Source organism: Tachysurus vachellii, chromosome 5, assembly GCF_030014155.1.
Source record: "Tachysurus vachellii isolate PV-2020 chromosome 5, HZAU_Pvac_v1, whole genome shotgun sequence".
NCBI lineage: Eukaryota > Metazoa > Chordata > Actinopteri > Siluriformes > Bagridae > Tachysurus > Tachysurus vachellii.
Genome location: NC_083464.1, coordinates 9,334,275 through 9,361,100, shown reverse-complemented (window position 1 = coordinate 9,361,100; position 26,826 = coordinate 9,334,275). Strand labels below are relative to the sequence as shown.

General features: G+C 35.6%; 1 protein-coding gene across 1 annotated transcript; it reads left to right on the top strand.

Moving 5' to 3' along the window:
• Positions 1–160: 160 nt before the first annotated feature.
• Positions 161–26,099, top strand: vstm2a (V-set and transmembrane domain containing 2A). Its single transcript, XM_060869173.1, has 5 exons — positions 161–533; positions 1,237–1,427; positions 21,267–21,317; positions 21,447–21,780; positions 25,327–26,099. Exons 1-5 carry the CDS (start codon positions 428–430, stop codon positions 25,401–25,403), a joined length of 759 nt encoding a protein of 252 aa, XP_060725156.1. The 5' UTR covers positions 161–427; the 3' UTR covers positions 25,404–26,099.
• Positions 26,100–26,826: the final 727 nt, after the last annotated feature.

The window sequence follows — 26,826 nt, the reverse complement described above, 5'->3', positions numbered from 1 at the left end:
TAATTTACTTAAACTAATAATGTGCTCAAATGCATTTAGTTTGAAACCTTTGCTAGGTTGAAGCCTATCGGTTTGCAGTCTGATGAGCAGTCAGTAGCTTGGCGCCGTTGGCGGGAGCCGCGCGCGCTGACGTTTCAGCAGCAGCAGCGGTTACGCGCGCCGACAGGGAACGGCATCGCGCCTCTTCTCACATCCATCTGAGCGGCTCGCGCACACAGAGCACCAGCATCACCAGCGCACAACTTCACCGGGAGTCGCATCCGAGCCTGAAGTTAGAGCCATGCAACACAGTCGCCATTTAAACTCCAACCATTTCTCATCGACTTCTTTTTAACAACCAGAAAACGACATTTTCTGTTTCTTTCTTTCTTCTTTCTTTCTTTTTTTTTTTCTTCTTCATCGGAACATATTGTTTTTTTCCCGGTTGATGCGAGACCTTCTCCGTCATATGGAAACGATGTGGACCTTACACGACTCTGTTGGATTGGTTTTCTTTTCCTGTTTGTCGATCCAGATCGGATTTTCTCTTCAAGGTGAGCATAAAAAAAAAATACAAGAATTAGATCATATTTCTGATCAGACTTCAATCAAACTGATGTTTTCTTTGATCTTTTGGGATGAAGGTCTTTAATATCCATCACAGAATTCATCTGGATTGATGTGATTCTCAGGTTAAATGGCAGAATGATGATTTTTTTAGGACATGTTTCCTATTATTAGTAACAACTGTTGCTTTTGGTAACTGAATAACGTGCCTTTTGTCCCCGGTAGAGACTGTGCATGGTTCTCGCTCTGCCAGAGCTCGTGATGCTTTTTCTTCCCGTTAAGCGCGAGGGAATAAACTTTGAAGGGGCGTCACGCGCGAGCTGCATCTCAAGTTGTCGGATGTGCAGAAGCTAGGCTTGATTATGGGCTTCGGGGTCTCACATGCAGCCAAAAAAATCTTGAATGCAAAAGTCAGTGTCGACCATGTAAAAGCCTATTAACGTGTTTAAACCTCAAAGTATTTTTTTATTTGGTGTAAAAAAAGAATCATATGAAAAATTTTCCCCTGAAAATATTTGCCCTTATTCGTGCGCAAACAGAACCGCTATTGATCTTGAACCGTTACTGAGCAGTTTTTATTGCCTGATGGATGACATAGTTAAGTAATCAATAAAGAGTATCAGCGCAACAGCCTGCGCTTTTCTACTGCGCATTTGTGATAGCTTATGTATGGCCGCATTTGCTTCGCAGGCAGATTCACCGATCTGCCGTCAAACATCACTGCCAGGGAGGGACAGAACATTGAGATGGCGTGCGCTTTCCAGAGCGGCACCTCCTCCGTTTACTTGGAGATCCAGTGGTGGTTCATCCGCGCTCCTGAGGAGCCGAGAACGAGCGAGGAGGAGGAGGGGGAGGAGGAGTCGGAGGAGGAGGAGACCGAGGTAATCACGCGCGTTATGGTGATACAAGATGGTGAAAATCTGTGATTTGTGGGAAAAAGTATTAAAATAAATAAATAAATAAATAATTATATATGTATACTTTTTTATTTATTTATTTTTTTTGTAACTATGTAACTATATATATATATATATATATATATATATATATATATATATATATATATAGATTAGTTGTTAATATTTAATATTAATTAAGTTAATATTTTGTGTGTATAGTGTGCTATAGTGGGTGTGTATGTAGACTGAACAGATTTTTAACAGAAGCTATAGAAATAAATAATGAACAGTGTATTCTCACTGATTGGACGAAATAAGAAGGTTGGGTAAACATAAATATCTTATTTGTAACAGATTGAGAAGAGAAGACAGACAGACAGACAGACAGACAGACAGACAGACAGACAGACAGACAGACAGACAGATAGATAGATAGATAGATAGATAGATAGATAGATAGATAGATAGACAGACAGATAGATAGATAAATAGATAGATAGATAGACAGATAGACAGATAGACAGATAGATAGATAGATCGAATCTATCACTCAGCTACTATTCTGTAAAAAACGTCTATGAACACTATATAAATAATTAATTCATATTTTCTTTTTTGTCTATAAGTTTAACACAAATAATGTAAAAGGTATGTCAACACCATTGGCTTTAGTGAGTATTCATTTGCATCGTCTAGCCAAACTGATCATGAAACACTACTTTCTCCTCTAAATAAATTCACTTTGTAAAGAGTATTTGGATTTGTTCTTGATATTAAAATGATGAAAAATTCATTCACTGTATCTTATTAATATATGAATAAATATGTATAAATTGATCAATCTTCATATAAAGATATAAATAACATTTATATACTGACTTGCTTGACTTGAGCTGGAAAAGCCATGCTTTGTATGTAAGTTTCCATATCTATTGTGTAGAACTGCTCTGAAATGCAAAACCATCCATTGTCTCTCTACTGCAGAAACTGTTCTTATGTCTTTATTCTCCTCCCGCTTGACAGAGCTCAGAAACCTGCAGCGTTCTATAGTGTTTATCTATGTATGTATGTTTTGTTCAATTTCTCATATATATATATATATATATATATATATATATATATATATATATATATATATATATATATATCTATATATATATGTTCTTTATATAATTGGCTGTTATACTGTCAGATTTCATGTCAGTCAGATTCCACCAGCATGGTTCCTACCAAATTTAAGTCTCACCTTTCTTGAGATCCCCATAGATTTGTGTGACACACTCGCCGTAAGGCAACTGGACTCATTTTGAAGGACAGGATGTAGGACTGGGGCATATCTGGAGATGGCATCTTAGGCTTCCAACCGGCTTATTAGTAATGGCATTGCCTGAATGACAAGAAGACAGTGTGTGTCTGTGATGTTTCTAAAAGGAGCTGATTCTGAAACATTTGTGACAGCATTACAAAAGCTCGGTGACATTCATTTGTAGCGTGTGACATGTTCTGTGTTTATTTATAAAGCAAATTGTAATCTGTGTTATACCTTATCATGTCTAAGACTGCCTTGTGGCTTACATTTTAGAGAGGCACAGATATACCTCACCTTGTCACAATGCTTCATAATCACTTTGAGCAAATGCCATGGCTTGTTGTGACATTCCATTAAGTCATCAGAGCTGTTTTTTTATTACAGTGGAATTGCAGTCAACGGCACTGCAGTAATACCACTGCTTGCTCATATTAAGCCTTCACTCAATCACCGTGTATTTGGGGCCATTTTACAGTTTGTCATCACTGACACCAAGCACAGGATTGCTTCCTTTCACAAGTGCCTTTACCTTCACCTGGGCTACACAATGAGGTGAAGGTGCCTCTTTTTTCTCTTCCCAGAAAAATCTGCTTGGGTTTAATACCACTATTACAACACTATTGTTGTTGCTCATCATGCACATATTGCTGAGGCTTTGATCCACAATTTCTATCAATTTCAGATCGGGAATGACAGTAGCTGCTGTGCTGTATGTGGTGTTGTTCATAGAAACTCATTCTTTCCAGACCAGCATGCTTCACATGACAAGCAGCTGGGTCGCTGGTGAGCTGAGGCTTTGACAAAAACAAGGATTGAAGAGGTATTCTATAAAAAGCTGTTATTGACAAGTCAGAGTAATAAGATGAGTGACTACTGCAAATGGGTTCCGAGATGTTACACTAAAGGCGCTCACCTATGAAGGGTATCCATTAAGAACATGAATATGAATTTGTGTTGAGCATACTGGTGATGTGGACTGCAGCAGTGATTTTCTTGTGGAAGCATAATATAAAGCATGCCCTTTAAGATCTCACACTCTTAATAATGAATGAAGAAATATTTATTCAGATATTTGTAATTGTGTATTTATGAATGCTTGTGTTGGGATTTTTGTCTGGTCTGATCCTTGCTATTGTAATCCTAATGGGTGAAACTGATTTGTCTCAAAAAGGTTCAGTGACAGCTGGTGATGATATTGAATGCCATATAGCATGGGGTGTCATCGTAGGCGATTTGTGCATACCCATAAGAACCCAATATTAATTGCTTTCTTTTTTTAATTCAAGGGTTCCAGGCTTGTAATTATGCCAGAACACTTGCTATTAGACAGTTCTTTCGTTCACAACATTGAACACCAAACATACTTTATGTTTCTGTGATTTGTGCCTTTGCATTATTTGCACTGTGACTGCACAAAGTACCTATGCATCTGTATTTTGTGTGCTCTTTCTCAGTTACTGCTGATGATATGTTTTCGATGTTTGATTTTTAAGTGAAAAAGGCTTAAATAAATCTGAGTGGACACTAAATCAAAGGAATGATTCATCTCGATACTCTGCATGAATCTATAGTCAAGGTTATATAGAAATCAGCTCAATCTCACTCCTCCTTATATCATTCTATATATATATATATATATATATATATATATATATATATATATATATATATAATTTATATATATCTTACTTAGCTTCATTAACATTTTGCTTAGCATAATTATTGTATTTGTTCCAATACATGCAAATAAAATAAATAAATAAATAAATAAATAAATAATAATCCACGTCTGTAAAACCAACACTCAATAAGATGATCTGTATGTTAAAAATGAATTCCTTTTTTTTAAAACAACAAGGCCCTCCTAGACCATTTGTACAACCCATCCATTACATTATATTTTGTACAGCTTCTCCTTTATTGTTAATTGAATTCAAGCCTCTTTGTACTGAGTAGCTGTAACTATCTAGCCTGACAGATGTAGACAATTATATTATCAAATTGCAATAACTGGTTGAAAGGAACATTTGTACATAAACAAGTAAAAATCCTATTTGAAATCATGCTTACTATTCCTAAAAATATAGTCGTATCCGAATTCTGCGAGCAGATTAAAGCTTGTCCTACCATGGCAGAGACACATCAACAGTTCGTCTATGCATACACAAAATGATTGCTCAATGTCAAAGACAAATTCATCCCCCAAGCTAAGATTTGGGCTTAGATTCTCAAAAGCGTATTCATGTTAAGATTATTTTAAGTGCTACATGTGTATGTTTAAAAGAACCCTTTTTACTCCCATCTCCTTGTGATCTTTTGCAACTATGCTTTTGGGAACCATATTCACAAGAAGCTGAATTGAGGAATTACCTTTCTAGATCAAGAGAATGTCATACATAATACACTGCATATTCATTTTAAAACCATAAAACCAGATAAAGTATGCTATCTGTTTTATATTCCACTCTTTAGTGGAAAATTACCACTCTTTTTCCCCCAAATTACTTGCATTAAAATGTCCATTAGTGTATTCATGCCATTTATTAATATACAGTAAAACCAAGTGAGCTCAATGAATCAGTGTCATCAGCAGATTACCGAAACAACCTGCTCATCTGATCTGTTTAGATATTGACAGCAGACACATTTGATTACACTGACCCTCACCAATCTTATGTCAATGGTGTAATTAGCTTTTACAGTGCTTCTGACTTGTAGAGCATACAAGTGCCTAGTGGTCAAGGCCATGAGCCTGACAGCTGGGGTTTAGATGGCATGTGTGATATCAGATCACCAAAAACACATCTGGAATTTCTAAAAAGCAAGAGCATGGGTCAAGTGGCATGCTTGAATCTCCAAAATGAGGCTGTATACCGGTTATGCAGGCTTGCCTACCATGCATGATCAAACACTTGACAAAGACATGTGGGTAAGCATTTAATATTATGTACTGGCAGGATTCATAAGCATCAATGTCAATATTCTACAGTGAGAAAAGAGAGAAACCTGCATCACTGGGAATTGTTTGTGACTCATGAATTAAATATTACGCCTTGTTTATTACATTTTAGCTGATGATTTTTCATACAAACATTTGTGATTATAATGTCAATTATATGAATTATTTGTTGGAAAAATATAGCTATAATAGCTATAATAAAAACATGATCTGAGGAAGATATATTTAGCAATGCCTAAAATGTACGTAAGGTTGATTTCTGTCTAATATTTTGACTGTAAATAATTGCAGCGAGAAACAGGAAGAAAATAATAAACTAAAGGAATAATGTAAACCCTGCGGCTACTACTGTAAATATACGGTTACATAAACAATGCACCGTAGAAAAGAAAATCTGTAAATACATAAATTATTAGGGCAAAACAAGCCATTTACTTTTAGTAAAAGTTACAAATCCAATAAATATTACTTTTAGGTAACAGAAAACACTTACAAGTAGTGCACAGGTCAAATCATTTAAGAAAAATAGTGGTTAAACTATGATTCTGCAGTGATTTGATAAAACTGATAAAGTCAAGAAAAAAATCATGTATTTGCAAAGACATTCTGCTTAACAGACTATGTATTTTTCTGTGGAAATGTGATTTAGAGTGCAGACCCTTCACAGGCACAAGTAAATACAAAATCTATCTTTCAGGCTTTCTCTTGGTTGATGACAATAAGGATGGCAGCTCAATGAAAACGCTTGGCTCTGATAACTGCTCCTATCGACCAGCTCCTCATTAAGAAGACACATTGACAATCAGTGTTGTCGCTTTTCTGATCATTCTGTTACCTGCAGATGGGTTTTGGGTCTCAAAAAATGACTTATCTTATGTTGATCTATCACCAGCAATTTCATTTAAAGCAGCATATTAGAAACCACAAAACCAATCTGGCTTTGTGATTAAAGCAAGCTACTGTTTTACTTCTGCAAGAAACAGATCTGTACAAATAGTGCACAATTACAGTGAAACTGACAATCAAAGTAATGACAATGTTAACCTGTGATAATGGTAATTCAACATGGAGTATGTTGTCTTTCTGAAAGAACATCATCTATTAACTCAACAACACAATCAAGTGTTTTTTACACTTTACGAATTTAAATGGTTCATTAATACACTTAAATATATCAAACATATTAAATACATAATTATTGGGCCATTATGGTTCATTAGCTGTACTCAGGAAAGGGGGCATCCCCTAAACAATTTGTCAACAAAACTATTAAGAATCTATCCTTAAATCTACTGATTTAAGAATTATTTATTATTTCATGTTATTCTTTAAACCAGCAGTTGTCATACATTTTGAAGTCAAGGACTCCAGTAACTACAAAATAAATTTCACTGACTCCCTAAAAACAGATTTCATTCATGAACATAATCAAACTCTTCAAATATGAGCTTCATTATTTAAATGCAAGCAAAAACATTCTGCTGGCTATTTTTCACGGACACAAGGTGCTCCCCAGGGCTCACTATGAGTGGCACTACTTTAATGTATACATAATATACAGTATATTGCAGAAACACATCACTTGCACTGATATTCAAACATCTAATGACTGACTGGAGAATACACGCCTGGAAAATGGGAACTGTAAAATTGGGTTTATTTTTGTTCCTATTACTTATAAACACTTCCCAGTGGACATTTGCAATGGAATGGATCTCACGGTCTTTGCAAATGCCACTTAATAGAATTTGAACTAAGAACTGATCCAAGAGGGAGCTGTATTTGCACACGTAGACATAGTTTACAATACTGCTGTGCACTACAAAAGAAAGTGTAGGAACAGCAAAAAAGAGAACAACAAGTCATTGATCAGGGCATTTTTGTTTGTTTTCTTTGTTAGTGTACATAATTTCATTAGAACTTCTTTGAAAAGTTTAGTGGAGCATGTCAATATGATATATAGCTGGCCTAATTTAGGAACACACAGTACATCTGACCTTTAAGACCCGGGTGGGAAAATATTGTGAAGTTTAATGATGATTTAATTAAATAAAACTATACATCTTGCATTTCCTATTTTGTACTGCATATGTGTAACAATTAGAGGATAATTGGAAGATGTGATTGGGAACATTAGTATAGTACCATTTCCTCATTTAGATGACAGGCATGGATAAACATATTGGATAAAATATAAATATTTTTCCTTAAATCTTGTTAAGTGTTGGTACAATATTTGGCATGGCTGATTAGCTTTGATTGCTTCTAAATGTCATGGCATTTGACCTTAATAATCTGAGAGTGTGCCAGCATGGCAGAATAAATGTTTGTCCTCCATGTAGAATGCATGCATGCTGGTACAGGTTGAACTTGATTGGCAAAGAAATGATTGGCATTAAAAGTATAATGTAATGTAAATAAATAAATAAATATTTTTTAAGGAAAAAATAATGACACTGAGAATAAACTCTTATATTTAGAGTTAAGTGCATTTAACGAAGATTGAATAATAAAATTTGTTATTCTGACTTCAAACATAAGTACAACCTTTCAGACATTTTGGTATATTCATAATAATGTCACACTGAGTTCCATCCATCCATCTTCTACTGCTTATCCGGCACACTGAGTTGAGCTGTAAATACACCCAAAGAAGGGAGTTTAAATTTCATAATCTCTTATGCCACTTTAAAGTCTCAAGCATTTTTTTCTTTTCCTAGGTTAAGCTCAGGTTATTATTATTATTATTATTATTATTATTATTATTATTATTATTATTATTATTATATTTTTTTGCAGAAGAGAATGATGATTAAAATAATAATAAAAAAATAAAAATAAAAATAAATAAATAAATAAATAAATAAATAAACACGGCATTAATATCAGCATTAATATATTAATTTCACTTTTGAATTTAAAAAAATAAAATAAAATAAAAAATCTGTAAATACATAAATTATTAGGGCAAAACAAGCCATTTACTTTTAGTAAAAGTTACAAATCCAATAAATATTACTTTTTGGTAACAGAAAACACTTACAAATAGTGCACAGGTCAAATCATTTAAGAAAAATAGTGGTTAAACTATGATTCTGCAGTGATTTAACAAAACTGATCGTCACTGCTCCAAATGTTACTGAAAAAAATCTTAAACACATCTTATACAGTACACCTCCTGTATAGGAAGACCAGAAAATTAACATAACTATGAAATCTATCAATGAATATACATAACCTTACCAGCATAAATACTGACTTTATGTCGGTCATTCATTTCTAAATATTGCACGGATAATACAAAAGTTTACTTTTTACTTTTTAAACTCCAAAAGGATCAGATTGAGAAAACCTTCAATGAGCTGTTGGAGAAAGCCTTAAATGTTAAAACCATCTTCAGATATAACTTTTCTTTGTGATTTGATGAAAGCCTAAGATTTGATTTAGAAGCTACTTCAGTGAAGCTGCTCATATATCATGGGTGAAAAGTCAATTTTTCCTGAAAACAGACAAATAAGAATTGGTGTGAGTGTAGTGTTAAACCTGTACATTTGCAGTGTGTGTGGTGTGTGTGCTTTCTTAAATTATAATGATGCCACAAAAGTGATTTTCTCACCATATCCATGGACAAAGGATACTGCAACAAGCTAAAGAGCGAGTCTGTGTGTGTGTGTGTGTGTGTGTGTGTGTGTGTGTGTGTGTGTGTGTGTGTGTGTGAGAGAGAGAGAGAGAGAGAGAGAGAGAGAGAGAGAGAGAGAGAGAGAGAGAGACACTTGGAGAAATAGGTGGGGGAGAGAGAGTAAGAAAAGGAGTGGACAGAAGTATGGAAAGGGAGGAGGATGGGGATTCAGTGAACATGCACTATGCAGTGAAGATGCCAGCAGCGTGGTCCAATTCAATTTACTAGATCAAAACAAACATTGCTCTCTTTGAAGACACTGGGCACAAGGGCATCCAATTAGTGAATGACTTGCATTTGATCTGGCTCAGCCCCTTACAACAACATGGCTAGTGCTGTTCTTGCCACATGTGCAAATGTGCATGCCTGCATTATGCTTCATAGAACTGCTTGCCATAACAACCTATTGTATTAGCAATGGGTTTGTAATGATTAATTTATTAATTTTTTAAGAAGCAAAAAGAAATATGACAGAAATGTTCATATGCTGCTCTAAACCCTGTTGTGTTGATTGCATTGTGCCAGAAAAATCTGTATTCAGTCATCCTGCTCTGCCTCCCACTGTTCATGTGTCACTTGTGGAGAGGAAGCGGAAGATACTGCTGTTTTGTTCAATTGGTAAATTAGCACCAGACTAGAATCCAAAGCTTAGCTGAAAATCACTCATGGACTTATATTGATCACAATCTCAAGATAATCAGTGTTCGATTGCACAAGATCAGAGGACGTCTGATCGTGGTAGGCATGTAAATGTCATGAGCGCAAAAAAAATGAGATTGGATTTCTTTGTCATGTGTGAAGTGATGATCTCTCATTCATGTTTATATTAATGTCTTTCAGTGAAGGTGTCAGAATGAATGCAGAAAAAAACTTTGAAGGTTTCTTTGGTAACACGTTCACACTGCAGGTAAAAGTGGCCCAAATCTGATTTTTTTGGGGTCAAGTGACCAGGTCAGACTTCTTCAGGAGTAGTGTGAACACTCAAATCTAGCCCAGATCTGATTTTTTCCAATGTGGCCGCAGTGTGAACAACCAAGGCAGATTTGATGCGACTTTTACGTCAATCTACATCAACATTCGTCACAATTATGTGCCGGCGAGTACGCCCACAAACGTGACTACGCCTTCAGAATGGATCAAATAATCAAAAGTTGCCCAAAAATTTTCTCTGTGCTGCCATTACACAAATATTTAGAAAGAAAAGCGAAAATGCTTACTTCCTCCATAACCTCGCCAACTTTAGCGCAACGGCGTGCTGCGTGTGACGTCATTGTTATTGTTCGTTTGCGCATGTGAGTCAGTTCGAAACAGCAAACAGTTCACACTGGTATCTGATATAGGCCACATTTTAAAAGGTAATGTGAACAGCCAAACAAAAAAATCAGATCTGAGCAAAATATCCGAATTGAGCATTAAGACTTGCAGTATGAACGTGGCCTTTGAAATTGATTGCAAATTTATGCATAAATGAGTTAAAAGTATGAACGACAGAAAACGCAAAAAAAAAAAAAAAAAAAGCGTGCTCTCTGCTTTTCATTTACACCTGCAACAACACAGAAGAAATCTCATAATACATAGCAGTGTGAACACCGATCAACCACAAGCTCCTGTTTAATGAGTGACATAAACCAAACAATTGGTGTTAATGCATCATATTGAAAAAAATGTAAAAGAGCTTGATAGTTTTCTATGTAGTATTATTCTATTTTTCAGCAATTTCAAAGTTAAACAAGGCCAGTTAAGTTTAGCTTGTTTAATTTTTGATAAATATTTAGATAAATATACAGGCACGAAGATAAATATAAGGGCAGAATGATCTTTTTAAATACACAAATTTCATGTTTCATGTTTTTTTTTTTTTTTTAAAGCATATTTCCTAACAAATTTCCTATTTTTAATTTAGATTTCTTATTGTAACAGGAGCATATTAGATTTGCCCTAGTGGAGAAAATCAGTAGAGTAAAAAGATGGTAGATGTTAAATGTTAAATTGTTCCTCACAATAATTTTACATTTACATTACATTAAGAAAACAATATTTGTTATAGTTGTTCTCACGTTCCTATACTGTAGTCCTACGAACTATACTGTTTAGGTATTTTGTCAAAAAAATAAAATAAAATAAAAAACTCAAACTATTATAGAATTCAGACTATAAGCTCATTTGCCCCATATTCTGAGCAAATACTATAGAGTGTATGTGTCTTCTTGGCCCTTCTATGTTAAGCTATAACACTGTCCCTATCTAAATACCCCTCAGCCCTTTGCTATAATGGGATGAATTAAGAGCCAATTGTGACTCTTTGGAAGAGAAGCCTGTGGACGTCTGCCTGCAGCCGTAAAGGAGATGAGTGCCCACACATAAAAGTGGCAGATTAGATTAAAAACAGACGGCTCAGTTTGATGTGTGGGATGACTTTGACCCCCTTCTGGGTTTAACCTCTTGCCCTCTGCTCTGCCAATGGGCCTCTTGTCTCTCATTCCTGCCACCAAATAAAATGCATTCACTCAGGAGGGCTTCGGTTCATGTAGCCTGCTCAAATGGAACTGCCACACTGTTTTGATTAAGGATGTCGATTTGAAGCTGTAATTGCCACTGTGCCTCATTGTGTGAAAGTCGTTTGCAGAGGGTAGGAAAAGCATATTGTATTGTGTGGCAACCGATGAGCACTGATTAAATGGTATTGTGTGTATTTGTGGGTTTTTCACAGCTGTGCTTTATAAGTACCATGTAAATAATAGTCTTAAAAAGCTACAAAAAGCATCAGTGAATGTTTTTTACCATGTGGAGAAAAACCTGTTGTATTTTGCAGCTATACAATCATGCAATCAGGATATTTAGTATTAAAGAATGGCATTAATATTCACATTAATGTGGAGAACATAGAATGAATCATGGATTTCAGATGTAAACAGGGAATTTGGTGATTTAGGAAAGATTATTATTATTAAAAAATAAAAGAAATATCTTGAAAACACCTAGATATATAATAAGTTAACATTAAGTTGTTTTATTGTTTTATGTCAATAGAGTATACCAATTTAGTATTTTATGCCAGTGCACGAAGGTATGCTGGAAAATATCAAATATAATATTCACGTTGAAAGTTTATACTGTCACATTATATTTACAGCATTTAGCAGATGCCCTTATCCAGAGCGATTTACATTTTTATACAACTGAGCAATTGAGGGTTAAGGGCCTTGCTCAGTGGCCCAGGAGTGGGAAACTGGTGGACATACAGTAGGAATCAAACTTACAACCTTCCGTTTAGTAGCCCAACAACTTAACCACTAGGCTACCACATCCCTATATACTGTATATGCTTTACCAAGACTTTACCAAGAGCTGCAACATGGGACTCATGGCTTGGTATATTAATATAAACAAAATTGTCAGCCATATAATTCCAAGGTCTCAAACTGTTGTTCTTCTAATAAGGAATAAAACACAATTACAATAGCTGCTATTTTAAAAGTAATCAATGGCAGGTTTATCTGAATCAGTCCGCTGTGACGCATGTCCCAAGCTGTTTCATTCGTTTTATACCATAGGAAAATGCCAATAATATGTTTTTTTATTAAATGTTGAATGGTACATTGCAATCATTACATTGTACATTACATTCTTTTTGATGATCATGTAGTAGAAGAAGCACATTAATATAAACATGTTTATATTAATTACAGCTGTCTCTCCTGTCATAGCTGCGATTTTATAGAAAGTAAATCAACACCTTCTTTCTAATCAAGAATTCAACAGTGATGGAGCTCAAGCAAACATTTGTCTGGATTCATTCTGTCAAGCTTTTGTATCTTTGTGTCTATGTGTTTGAACAGTGGATTAGCTAGTTACATATGAATAAGAATAAAAATAATTAGCAGCAAAGTACCCTAAAATAGGATTTCTTTGTTTGTCTAGTAGTTTTTTTTGGTGCATCTCACTCAGTTTGTTTTTAGCTCACCTTGTTTGATTAGTATCATGATCAGAAGGTACAGGAGTTTAAGTACTTGCGGTCAAAGTCCAGAGTAATGGAGAGAGTGGGAAAGAGGTAAAGAAGCGAGTGTAGGCAGGTTGGAATGGGTGGAGAAAGGTGTCAGGAGTTCTGTGTGATAGGAAAATATCAGCGAGAGTCAAGGGGAAGGTGTACAGGACCGTGGTGAGACCGGCCATGCTGTATGGTTTAGAGACAGTGTCACTGAAGAAGAGACAGGAGTCAGAGCTAGAGGTAGCCGAGCTGAAGATGTTGAGGTTCTCTTTGGGAGTGACAAGATTGGACAGGATTAGGAACGAGTACATCAGAGGGACAGCTCATGTTGGACGTTTGGGGGACAAAGTTAGGGAGGCCAGATTAAGATGGTTTGGACATGTTCAGAGGAGGGAGAGTGAATATATTGGTAGGAGAATATTGGACATGGAGCTGCCAGGCAGGAGGCAAAGAGGAAGGACAAAGAGGAGGTATATGGATGTAATTAATGAGGATATGAAGCTAGTGGGTGTAAGTGTTGAGGATGCGGAAGATAGGGATAGGTGGAGAGAGATGATTCGCTGTGGCGTCCCCTGAAGGGAAAAGCCGAAAGAAGAAGAAGTTTGTTTAGTATCTTGGCCACAAACGTGTAGAAAATTTGATGCTTCCGTACAGATATAACCGGAATCACTTGATATTCACAAATACTCAAGAGACGTAATGGTTGTCTCCATGTAAGAGCAGCTTCACCTGCATCTTTTTATTGACAGTTTTATTTTACACGCATTATATAGAGAATTAAATGTTTGAGCAAGCATTACATGTACGAACAGAAATGCAAGCAAGATACATGCATAGTGATGATAAGTCTTCAAACGAGGTTAAAAGATTGCATACTTGAATCCCTACAAAAAAGACATTTGATCAAGTGCCAGATTTCTTCAGTTTACAGAATAGAAATAAAAGAAGGGTACTTTACTATGAATAAGCTCTGATGAAATCAACCGTCTGAAAATATTTAACATGAAAATACTGTCCTTGCAGTAGAGATTTCACCGTCTAGTGCCACATCACTTCACGGATGACCTGCTTTAACACACCTATATCACCTAATTATCAGCACCTTCAACAGTTCAACCATAGAACATCATAGTACAAAGTTTCTATAGTTTGTATATTTTTTATTTACTCATTGAATGCAATTTATGAGAAAATAAGCATAAACTGTATAGCATGGATTTGTATTCTTTAGTGTTACAGTTTCCCTTCAATGGAAATAAGAGGCTGAAACTACTCATTGTATATAATTTTGTATATTATATTGTATATCATTTTATTTATTTATTTATTTATTTATTTATTTATTTATTTATTTATTAAATAATACAAACATTTTATGTGATTTCTGTGAATTATGGTCTGTCTTATGCACACAAATTCAATGCTAGTAATCGTATTAGTGTCCAAAACACAAGCATTAGTGAACCTGTTTGCAGGCATCTTATATTATAAAAAAATACTTAGATTTGGAATTGGAATGCAAATGATGTATTGGACAGACAATAAGCAGGTCAGCAGACAGCAAAGCCATAAGACACATATAGAACGCAGACAAAAAAAATTGTGCTTTGGGGAAGGATGTGAAGCGAAACCACTCCAAATCCAAGTGAAATAATTCATTTCAGGCTGTCAGTCATGAGCAGATAGAATGTCTAGTTCAAGGCTAAAGCCATCAATCATATCTGGGGTGTTTCTCTCGTCATAGTAAGTCACATCTGCAGATCCTAAATGCCCTCATACGGAGCGGTGTTAATTGCACATGCTGAGGCATCTGCTGAGTAGCCAGCATAAAATGTGTTAGTAAGGAGTTGGGACACGATGAGCTGCCACAGGAGCTTTGATGTTCCTTGTCATAGACTCTACAAGTCCCTGAAAGTGTATTGTAAGCTGAAAACTATTCTTCCAAAAGATATTGCCTTCATTTTCATTCTGGGTCTTGATGCCTATTCCAAGATTGTTTGACACAGATCTTATATATTTGTCCTACCTCTTTGCATATACAGTATGTAAGACATTATCCATATCTAATTTCCATTTAAGAGTTTAACTGCGAGAACCTAGTCATGATACACTGTATGGACAATGAATGTTAACATCTGACCATCACAACCATTTGTGGTTCTTCCCCATCTGTTTCCACCAAATTTAAAGCAAAGAATGTCTTTGTATGCTGTTACAATTTCCTTTCACTGGAACTCAGAGGCTGAAACCTGAACCAGGAGGCCAATGCCCCTGTACAAGCAAGATCCTTGGAGTAGAAGAACTCGAATGGCCTGCACAGAGCCCCGACCTCAACCCCACTAAACATCTTTGGACAACACACCAGGCCTCCTGACACAACATGAGTGCCCGACCTCACTAATGCTCTCATAGCTGAATGGGCAAATTCCCCTATCCATGGTCCAAAACCTAGTGGCTAGTGGAAAGCCTTTGCAGAAGAGTGGATTTACTGTATCTTTGTTTTGCCATGGCCTGAGAAATGTCCTGGTAGACAGAACAGTTTCGCTGTATTTTTTTTGTCCCCCATAAAAGATTGATAACAGTTTATTTCATCTGGACTCTACTGAGTAACCCATTTGTCTTTAAAGCATCAAATGATTATAAAGTCTTGCCTATGTGAGTATTCCAATGACAATAAATGTTTGGAAATAAAATTAAATGTAAGCATTTAGATGAGGTGAATGACCAGATAACAGATATTTTTTTCAGATTTTAAACCTTATTTAAATGCAGCCATTATCAGTTTGAAATAGTGAAAAAATTGGAATTTGGCTGGAAGTATTAATGCAGACATTTCCTCAGTTGATATTTTGATAAGGGAGGAGGTGGAGGTGGTCTAATTATGTATATCAATAGTCATAGCTTATTATACATGGTATATCATTTTTAATCAATAAACCATTAAGTTGCACTGGTGCCCTGTGAATGTAGGACGGTAAGAATAGGTTTGCAGTAATTCACAAAACATACTGAATATAGTTTTTTCATATATTTTTTATAGTTTAAATATTAAACTAACACTGTGTTCATTTTAGGAGACATTTATTTTAGTTATTTATCATTGATTTTATTTCGCATGTATCTACTCTGATCCAATCTCCAGCCCACACAACCTGTGATCTATATGAATAAAATAACATAATATATTCTTAATTTTAAAAGATAATGGATATTAGTTCAATAAATGCTTGATTTAATGAGAAATGTATATTGCATTTGGGAGATGCTTTGAAAAATATCGTGATGATTCCTTGTGAATACAATTGCATTGCAGCAGCATGTCCTAAATGTGCACTTAATTAAAATTGTGTAATTAGTATGTAATATGTAATATAATGTTTAATTAGGTATGTATTTAAACATATTTTTGCTGTAGCTCTTAACACAAAATGAGAATGAGTGAGCGAGCGAAACACTCAATTAAAAATCCACTTAAAAAAACCTTCCTTACTTATTATAGTCTTCTTAAAATTCTAAGAAAAGGCATTTATATCTTTCCTTCTTGGCTATGAACTTTTTATAACCTATGAAAAAAAAATATACGATTATATTTAGACTTAACCCATAAGCCCAGCTTTTAAATAATGCAAGACATGCACTTTCTTAGAATATCAAGTGAAAAGAACAAAGAGCAAAACGAAACAAAATACACTCGATTTATTTGATTCAGTACAATGCTGGCAGACAGTGAAAAGGAAGTGCTGGAAGTGTGGTATTTGATATTTGTGCAATCATAAATCCTATGTGCTTATATGAGCTTAGTTTAAGCTTCCTGCGGATGTCTAATATAAAACATTATTTAAATATATAATTTAAATTTATTAATTTGACATTTATCAATTGACCAAATTTTCGCATGAGGATTAATAAAGTATTCTGATTCTGATGATTCTGATGACATGGTCATCATGTTTTCTTTTGGACCTTCATTGAGATGAGGTCAAACCTGTGAGGATCCTGAGGCATCTAAAAATGTATCAACTCCGGTTGGAGTCCGCTTCATGAAGTATTCAATCATTATATGAGTAAATGCCAACTTAATGTGGTCTTTGAAGACAACAACCTCCTCATCAATATACAATTGTCAGACTGCATATTTATAATCACACCATCCAGTGTCTCCTAAATGAGGATGAGGTTTGCTTTTGAGTCTGGTTCCTCTCAAGGTTTCCTCCTCTTCCATCTAAGGAAGAGTTTTTCCTTGTCAGTCGGCTCAGTCGCCCCAGGCTTGCTCATTAGGGATAAATACAAACACATTTAAATATAAGTCTAATAATAATCTTGACCTTTTTGTATTATATCAATCCTTATATAGTATTATATGTTTCTTATGTTCTGTTAAGCTGCTTTGAGACAATGTCCAATGTTAAAAGCGCTATACAAATAAATGTGAATTGAATTTAATTGAATCATGTCCACTAATAGTTTTCTACAATGCAGGCCATATTCCTGGTGATAGTAGAACCAGTTGCAGTCTGCTTTTGCATTTTCTCTACCTAAAAAGAGTGATGCAGCAGAGCTTTGGTCCTGTTTCACCTCATCATATGTACACTAGACAATTCAACTTCCAAAGGTTCAGCTTTTATTCTAATTCCAATGTCAACACCATCATTTCTCCAGCTTTCATGCTAATACCAACGTCAACATTATCATTCTTGCCATCTTGTAGATCACTAACTAGCCAAGTGGGTCTCTGGACAGGACTAACCAACAAATCATTAGACACTTCACAAGTTTTTCAATATAAGCATATTTACTGTGTATTAGAGTGTAGTTTTTGGAGGTTAATGTTCCTCAAAGGCCTAGCTGTGGTTTTCCTACAGTTTTTCTTGCAACATTTTTATCAGAAATTCTTAACTGCAGTTCCACTCCCCATTGAGTCTTTGTATCTAGACAATTTAATATGCAACTAAAACTATATTTAAGGCAAGGCATTGTACGTGTCATTTTATTAAAGATATGATTTCTCCCTGTACTCTCAATGCAAGTTGCATTTTAGTGCTCAAAGCCTCAGCAAATTGAACCAAGCATGCAAGATTTGTATGCCATGTTACACCCTGAAGTCATGAACAAATGTGACAAGTATTCCCTTGTTCTATACCTGAGATAAAATCAATCACCAACATCTGTCTCTTCCTAGACTCACTGGAGTTAACAAGTCATTTCCTTCAAGATGTCTACATATGTATAACAATTCTCTGCAGCTTAGAGATTTATGGCTTGAATCAACAGAACATCAACACAACAAAGTACAAAAGAAATATGTACACACACACACACACACACACACACACACACACACACACACGTAAACAAACACACACGTCTTCAAGCTAGCAAAATTCATTAAGTTCATAGTTGTCAGGAGCCGCCATGGAGTAAGTTATATGTCTGAGATTTCTGTGGATGTGTTGCCGGTGTTATGAGGGACTGTCAGTAAAAAAAAAACATACATTTGATGGCTTGAAGACACACCGAACACTGGAAACAGGCAACTGAGGAGATTTCCAACAGTGAAAAGAGACTGAAAATGTTGACAAGGGTAGAACAGTTCAGGACTCTACCTGTTCACTGAGCAAAGCATCTGATTCATGGATCACTTGGGATGACTCTCAACATTTACCAGTGAAGACTGAATGATCATGCAGTATCATGCAGTGAAAAAGAACGGAGGAATAACATGACTATTATAAAGCATACCGTGGGCTGAAGTTTCTCATTGCAAAGAAAATAATGCACTTAGGATATAATTACATAAACTGTTTGCATTGATATAGTGCATTAGGTTAAGACAATCTATGTACGCTTTATAAATCTACAGTAGATGTGTTAACACAATTGACAAAATCAGTCTAACAGGCCACTCCTGATGAAACGAGATAATTGTATCAGAATCAGCGCAGATAAATGTTATTAAATGTACATCCTGATGTGTGATTATTAAGCAAACTGCTTAAGTGCATGCAAGAGCTTAATTAGCTCTTATCTCCATGCTTTTAAAACTGCAAGTCCAGAGCTTGTTCGCCTCGAATTAGACAAGGCCATGATGTGAAATTTGCAGATGCACACACATTTGTTTTATTCCACGGAGCCCTGAGGTCATTATGTGTGAACAAAAGTATGTTTAGCATATGTCTACTCAGCTGTGGTTCATCTGGTCCAGGGGTTGTTAAAGCCCTGGCGCTGCCATTATAATGTATCTGTGCTCCATTTTGCATACACAGGGCAAACCTTGGCAATAAAAGCTATGCAACGTTTATTTGGTCTTCATCTTTTCATCAATGCTGTTTAACAGTCTTTGAGCTTGCTTTATGTTCTTGCTAAAAGAGGGTCAAAGATTTAGAAATATAGCAGAAGAATAAGGGGACTGTAGGCGAAATTTCATTGTAATGAAGTACAAATGCTACACAACCACAGCCATTCATGAGCACTACGCCCTTTTTTTTCTTCACCAGAATTGATGCCATTCACCTTTTCTGACATTAATTTAGCACTCAGACTTCAGAGCTTCATGCATTATGCAAAATGATCATGGGGAACCTTTTAAAAGAAGCTAATCTCACTGAACACAAGGCAAGACAGGGTCTTCTGAATGAAGCAGCCTATTGTAAAGGGCCGACAATCAGAAGTGGTCCATCAAGAACATTCCGAGACTCGTGGCTCCATAGACGGTAACGAATTTACATTTGAATGGTAAAAATATTTTGTTTTTCTGCATAGGGCTACGAATAATAGGACTGGCTTGCATTTTCAAAAACAATTGTATTTGATTGGTATATATGTACATATCTATATGAAAATTGCAGTTGGTATATTGGATGTCATCAATTTCATTCCTGCAGGGACAGAAGTTAGTGATTCAACTTGCCGGGACATGTTAGAAACCAGGGTTGTAATTAGAAATTCATTGGATCATAATTAGCTTGTATTTGTTGTACTTCTACAAATGTATAACTATTATAAATCCAATTTATGGCAAATAGTTTTTTTTTTTATAATGAATACAATATTTAAAAGGAAGTGGTAGGGATCATGCTCTTCCATGTGGCTTTATACAGTAGGTTTTGCTCTAGATCTTTTATTTTCTAGCCTTCAAAAATGTTAACACTGGCATCAGGCTTGATGCTCGCCATTTTACAAAAAGACTTTTTTCAGTGTTCATTCATTCGTTAACCTATGTAACCATTTTATCCTGGTCAGGGTCACAGGATCAGGAGTCTATTCTAGGGAGACACTGGGAGAGGGGGTAAGGCAATTTGGGTGGCTTCTCAAAGCATTTTTCAAGCAGCAAACGGTTAGGGGATTTCCTCAACAGTCTGGTAGCAGTAGTCAAAGGAAGAGCACTTAAACCTAAAGCTCTCCAACACAAGCTCTGCATCCATAGTGCTCATGCAGGGATAAAACCAGGAACCCTTCAGCTTCACTGTCCTTTGTACTCCTTCTTTGTGACAGGCTTTCTTTCCTGATGTTGTTTCCTTGTTGAAGTACTTTTTGAATATTTTAAACTTCCTAAATAGCAGAAAAATAGGTTTTTGAGCTGCCATCTGTCGCTGTGACTGTTCTAATGAACCAGCGTTCCCTTCAGCTGTCAAAAAAGAAATGCCTTGTAGAAACTGCGTGATGTCTTTTCCTCTCCCTTGAACAGAAAACGCTGCAGAGTCTTTGAAACGGTTACAGTCTAGGTTGGTACCATGACTTGCAAATAAGAATTTCAGACCATAGTTATTAAGAGATGAAGTAGTCCGAACTTGTGAAGGTGCAGGGCGTTGATGTAAGATTACATCATGTATTAAAATGACATCCTCAAGGCAGCCTTTCATGTTTTTGATGCTTCCATTAAATTTTAGATGGAGCTTATACCGGAGCCAGACCCAGATGATGAAGGAACTAAAATAAGTGTAAGTTGATGATTTTGATTAACAATTGATGATAAGTGTCAATTGGAAAATGCAAATCAAATTGAAAACCAAAATGAATGATTGACAGATTGGATGCTATTTAAACCCTGTTGCATGTTATTCTTACAGACGGTCAAGGTCCAAGGCAATGACATTTCCCACAAGCTTCAAATTGCACGGGTGAGCAAGAGCGATGAGGGCCTATATGAGTGCCGAGTCACAGACGCCAACTACGGAGAGCTAAAAGAGTACAAGGCCCAGGCCTACCTAAAGGTCAATGCTACAGTCCGTAGAGGACTTATCAAGAAGACTTCACCTCTGCACCTGACCAATAAGAAGCCTCGTAAGAACAGCTCGGCTTTAGGCCAAGACAGCAATGGTATGAACTCAGACCAACACTCCCAGTCCTCCTCTACCTCTCAGGCATCACAGTCCAAAACAGTCAAACACAGTGCTGGATCAGGTAAGAGTAACTACCAGCAAGGCATCTGCATCCACAATATTCTTTGCATTCACAAGATTATTTATGGTTTCTTTGGTGTGTTTTTTTTTTTTTTAATTGTTTTTTAGAAGGCTTCCAAAACCCCAATAAATAATAATGTTAAAAAAAAACATCTGAATAGAATACCAACAAACAACCAACAATTATTCTTATTTTCAATTTATTCTCAACAGAGTACTTCTCAATAAAACCATACCAGACTTCATACGTTACTAGTAAATTAGGATGAAACAGCCATTGCACTACTGTCCAGCTCTAAATATTCAAGTATTAAAAGTGTGTTACGTTTTATAACAGTAACATTTATAGCATTTGGCAGCCATCCTTATCCACACTTACAGAAGGGCTTTATTATCTCCATCAAAAAGAACATAATGCTAGTACAAATAGGTCAGATTTCTGACAGCTAAATAATGCTGACGAGTAAAACGGTGTTGGAGAGAAGTTAGTACAAGGAGTTCATCATTTTAATTTATCGCTTATTTAAGTGCTTACTGAAGAGGGATTCAGTCTTTGTTTGAAGAGAGGCAGTGACTCAGCTGTTCACACAGCAAGAGGATGTCCACCTAAAGTCATAATGCATGTCTTCCATTTATCTTCAGCTATAATCAAGTAGACCCCAGACTTTAACATGTGTGGTGATATACGGCTAATCTCATAACTGCTAATTTAGTTTCATACATTTTCCTGAATGTCTCAGGCGTGAAAGTTTTCATCTGGAGCTACTGGCAAAACATTAAATACGAGATTTATTCATAAATTCAAATTCTAAAAGTAACTTTTAAAACTTAATAGCTTTTGTAATTTGCTTCATACGAACTTCAGCAACTTATAATGGAATTTATTGGAGTTCCTGTAAAGAACTTTATAGGCCATTTCACCTGCCAGTAAAAGCCATACCTCTCCTCATCAATTTGATAAAGTAGATATTGCATAAGGGAATAGTGCTGATCCTAATAGAAAATTTATTTGAATCCTTTTGAAACGGTTGCTTCACACAAGACTGTAAAATTAAAAGTAGGTTGTTATAGGATGGTTTTATTAGTCAACCTTTATCTTTTAATAAATATGAACCTGTAAAGTGCCTTTTATATCGATCCACAATTAGACTGACAATATTTCAGATTAAAACATTACAGCATGTGTTTCAGTGGTATGTTAGTAAGAGTCCTACAAGCTGACAAGGCAGGGTGAAAGGCTATTTGTGCATGTTGTCAGAGACAGCTGAAAGGTTGGAAGGGCATTTCAACATGGTGAGCAGCTTTGCTCTAACAGAATATCTGATATTCACCTCAATCTCACATGGGGATGGCAGACAAGCTTCACACGCTGTCTCTCATGCACACACAGGCACAGGCACACACACACATACACACACACACACACACGTACACACACAAAGCCTCATGTATAGAGCAGGAGAGAGAGGAAAATGGCTGTAATATACATATATATATATATATATATATATATATATATATATATATTTAGACACTAGAAAAAAATCATCATAGTGAGAAAATACCTGAAATGTAATCAAATTTAGCTAGTATTTGTTTTTCTAAGCTAACAATATCATTTTACTAACTATAAGTTTGCAAGGTTGTATGAAAAGATCATTTTACTCACAGAATCTAGAAAGAAAGAAGAAAACATAATAATCTATCAATATAATTAGAAAATGTGAACCTTGAGATCATTAAAAATATTTAGAATTCGCCATAATAGTAATAAATATATGTTTTTTAATGTAATTATTTCATTTAAAGCACTAGTTCATTTTTACTTGATAAAATGAAATAATGAAACATTTGAAATCTTTATAAACTATCTTGGGAATATTAATCATAATGACAGTAAAACATAAAAGTTTAGCTAACATTCATAATTACCGCTAACTTCAGTGCAGATCCAGAATGCCTCAGGCACGTTTACCAAACTACACCTACACGGTAATCCATCTAAAAGATCAGCAGGCTTTAATTACAGGCCGCGATATTCTGACATGACTCTTGACTCTAGTTATAGCTAATTGGACAGAACTGGTTATAAAAGTGCAGATGCAACACGTAATTGACAGACTCAGAGAGCAACAACAGCCTGCAGGAATGATGTAACATTAGGTTACATTATTCTTGTCACAGAGTGTCCTAGGTTGGAGATTTTGAGACAAATGATTAATTATTCCCTATAAAGAGGAGGAGGAAACCATGGGACGCTTCAGCCAACTGTGATTGCTTCTCCGCAGCAAAGCTTCTGCTCAGTTGATCAACATGGGCTGAATGAAATCTGGCAGGGAGGAGCATGAGGTCGTATGCTTGTATCTTTCTGTTCTCTTCTTGCTTTTTCTCTGCTCCATCCTGATAGAGACTCCCCAGACACTCCTCCTCTCAAACAAGTGCTTGGTTTAAAGGAAGAATCCCGTAAATGTCACAGTGATTTACTGAAAATTTCATTTTCCATTTCCTCAATGTTGCCTTTTTATTAGGGGTTTTATGGCCACATATACATCTCTCTCTCTCTCTCTCTCTCTCTCTCTCTCTCTTGCTTTCATTCTAACTTTTAACTTCTCCTTTGTATTTGGATGTAGTGCACCCTCTTTAATATTAACTATAATATAATTTTGAGGAAGCAATAAGTTAATTTATTGATTTAATGAATAATCAAGAACTCCATGACAAGTTCCTTATTCCCAGTCAACAAGCATCTCTTTTAATATATGCACACATTTAAATTGCCTATACTTCATGTTGTGATTTTCCTGATGGAAATTCATGAATGGATGCTCCAGTTTATGAGTCCTATTACAATATCCATTAATTCACTCCCTCTTATGCTAAAATGATCATTCATAAATCATCTCTTTACATAATTTGTTAATAGAACCGCAAACATATAATCAGGAAAGCAGATATGTATTTGATGAATCCATGAGATTTTCCCCAGCTTAGACATTAACAGAGATATTGTATATAATAGAGTTTATTATATATGAATAAACAAATAAAAGAGCAAACAATGCATAGCTGAAAAAGTGTAATTCTTTGTCTTTGACCTTACTGACTTGATGTAAAATAGTGGTACATTTCCTAACCTGCTGACACAATTTTCAATTCTCCGAGAGGGAAAAAAAATACAGGTCTTCCGAATGACACGTGTTAGATTACCCTGTTAGATAAAACCTCTGCACTAGAGCAATACCAGAATTGCAGGATTGCTAGATGTTCAGATAGAGCAAAGTTTCCAACCCATAACAACATCTTCTTTTGTGTAACTAGAAGTGGAAATAAGTATCAAAATTCATGCCTTTCCAGGGTTTCACAACATGTTTATTTGAAGTAAATTGACTGGTTTTTAGCTATAACAAGATCTATAGCAGGAAAAATGCATGTGCTTCATGATACGTTGTGAATGTTGACTTAGATGTAATTGATACCCATGACTCACTGTTTACTGTTTGCTCTGTCAGCTTTAGGATAACAAATCTGCCTGTAATTTCTTCTCCAGGTACCAGGATAGATACGAGCCATGGACTCACTCTCCTGCTTTTTGCTAGCATTTGTGTGACGGGAGCTTTGCTATAGTCTGGGACTCTTTTTCCCCTTCACTGTTCTTTTAAAGCCAAGAGAAATATCATCTGCTATTTCCATAGCACGGACGCCACCGTTGCCCCAGTTTTTGCACCCAGTGTTATAATTATCTATACCAGAATCACCTTTGGTCAAAAATATAAGCCCTAGAGCATAAGACTGTATTCTTGGACATGTATTTGATGATCCTGATATTAAAATTGGATGGACACGAACTAATTATGGACTTCATCCAGATATTATTAATAATTTGGTTGTATTTTCTTTTTGTTCATATCCAGCTGTGAATTTAATATAAGATGCTCTAAAGCCTGGAAAGAATTTATATTTGTGTATTATATAAATATAAATACAGATAGATATATAATGATATGATTTTGAACCTTCTTGGACTCTGTACAGCTTGCATCCATCCTGGAATATTATGTGTTCAAGGACACTGAATTAAATGTGAATATAACAGCACTGACATTTAAGTAAATATTGTGGCTGGATAGGAGTTCTGCTTAACTATGTGATGTTCTGCGCTGTTTAATCTGCTTTGAAGTTTCCTAATTTTTCCTGGTTTTTATGAAGATTGTTCGTGCTCAAATGCACATCCTGTTCCTTTGTTGTTGTAGGGTTTTTGTTTTGATATTTTCCTTTTCCTTTGTTTTATTTTGCATAATAAATGTGAGCTTATTTCTGTTATCAACCTGTTAGTCTGGGTTTGTCTTCAAGGACAATGGAACTCTTTTTTACACATCATGTGCATGTCTACAGAAATTAACGCCAGGACATGTACTAATTAGCTGATAATTATCTCAGAAAATACTGACCTCTTTCTATATTGCATGAAAGTTTCCTTTGTTTTTGGGAAGGAGAAAATATGTGACAGGAAATACTCAAGTCAACGTCTGTGGACCTATGAATATCTTATTGTCTTATTGACTAAAGATGCTTAAGTGCATGTGTGTTTTGGTATTTCATCCTATTTCCACCAACTGGAGTGTGATATGGTGATATTCCTTTTGATATTCTAAGCATACCCTCATTTCCACAAAGTCTTGACCATCTGCCTTTCTGCTTCAAACTCCATTACACTCGGTCATTGAATTTGCACCATGGCTAGCCAGATGATATTTGATTTTCCTCCCCTCTCCTAGTTGGATTTGACTTCATAACATTTATAATGGATCTATCATCTTAGCACAATATACCAGAAAATTATCTATGTCATACTTCCCCATTGAAAATGAAAACAGGAAAGCCATGGTGTATTTTAGATATTTAGCTAATGTAACACTCATCCATTAACTCATGGAGATTTTCTCCTATTTATGTACCAAAAAACATAGGTACTTTTTTTGGAAGTTCAGTATGCTATTTCATGTGAAATGCTAATCATTAGTAAGACCATTAAACATCATGTATGTTT

Bases quoted from the DNA above. Each gene is read 5' to 3' on its own strand.
- vstm2a (XM_060869173.1), top strand. From the start codon at position 428: ATGCGAGACCTTCTCCGTCATATGGAAACGATGTGGACCTTACACGAC. The intron at 1,428-21,266 runs GTAATCACGCGC...ATTAAATTTTAG, and splicing joins CGGAGGAGGAGGAGACCGAG to ATGGAGCTTATACCGGAGCC. The intron at 21,781-25,326 runs GTAAGAGTAACT...TTTCTTCTCCAG, and splicing joins CAAACACAGTGCTGGATCAG to GTACCAGGATAGATACGAGC.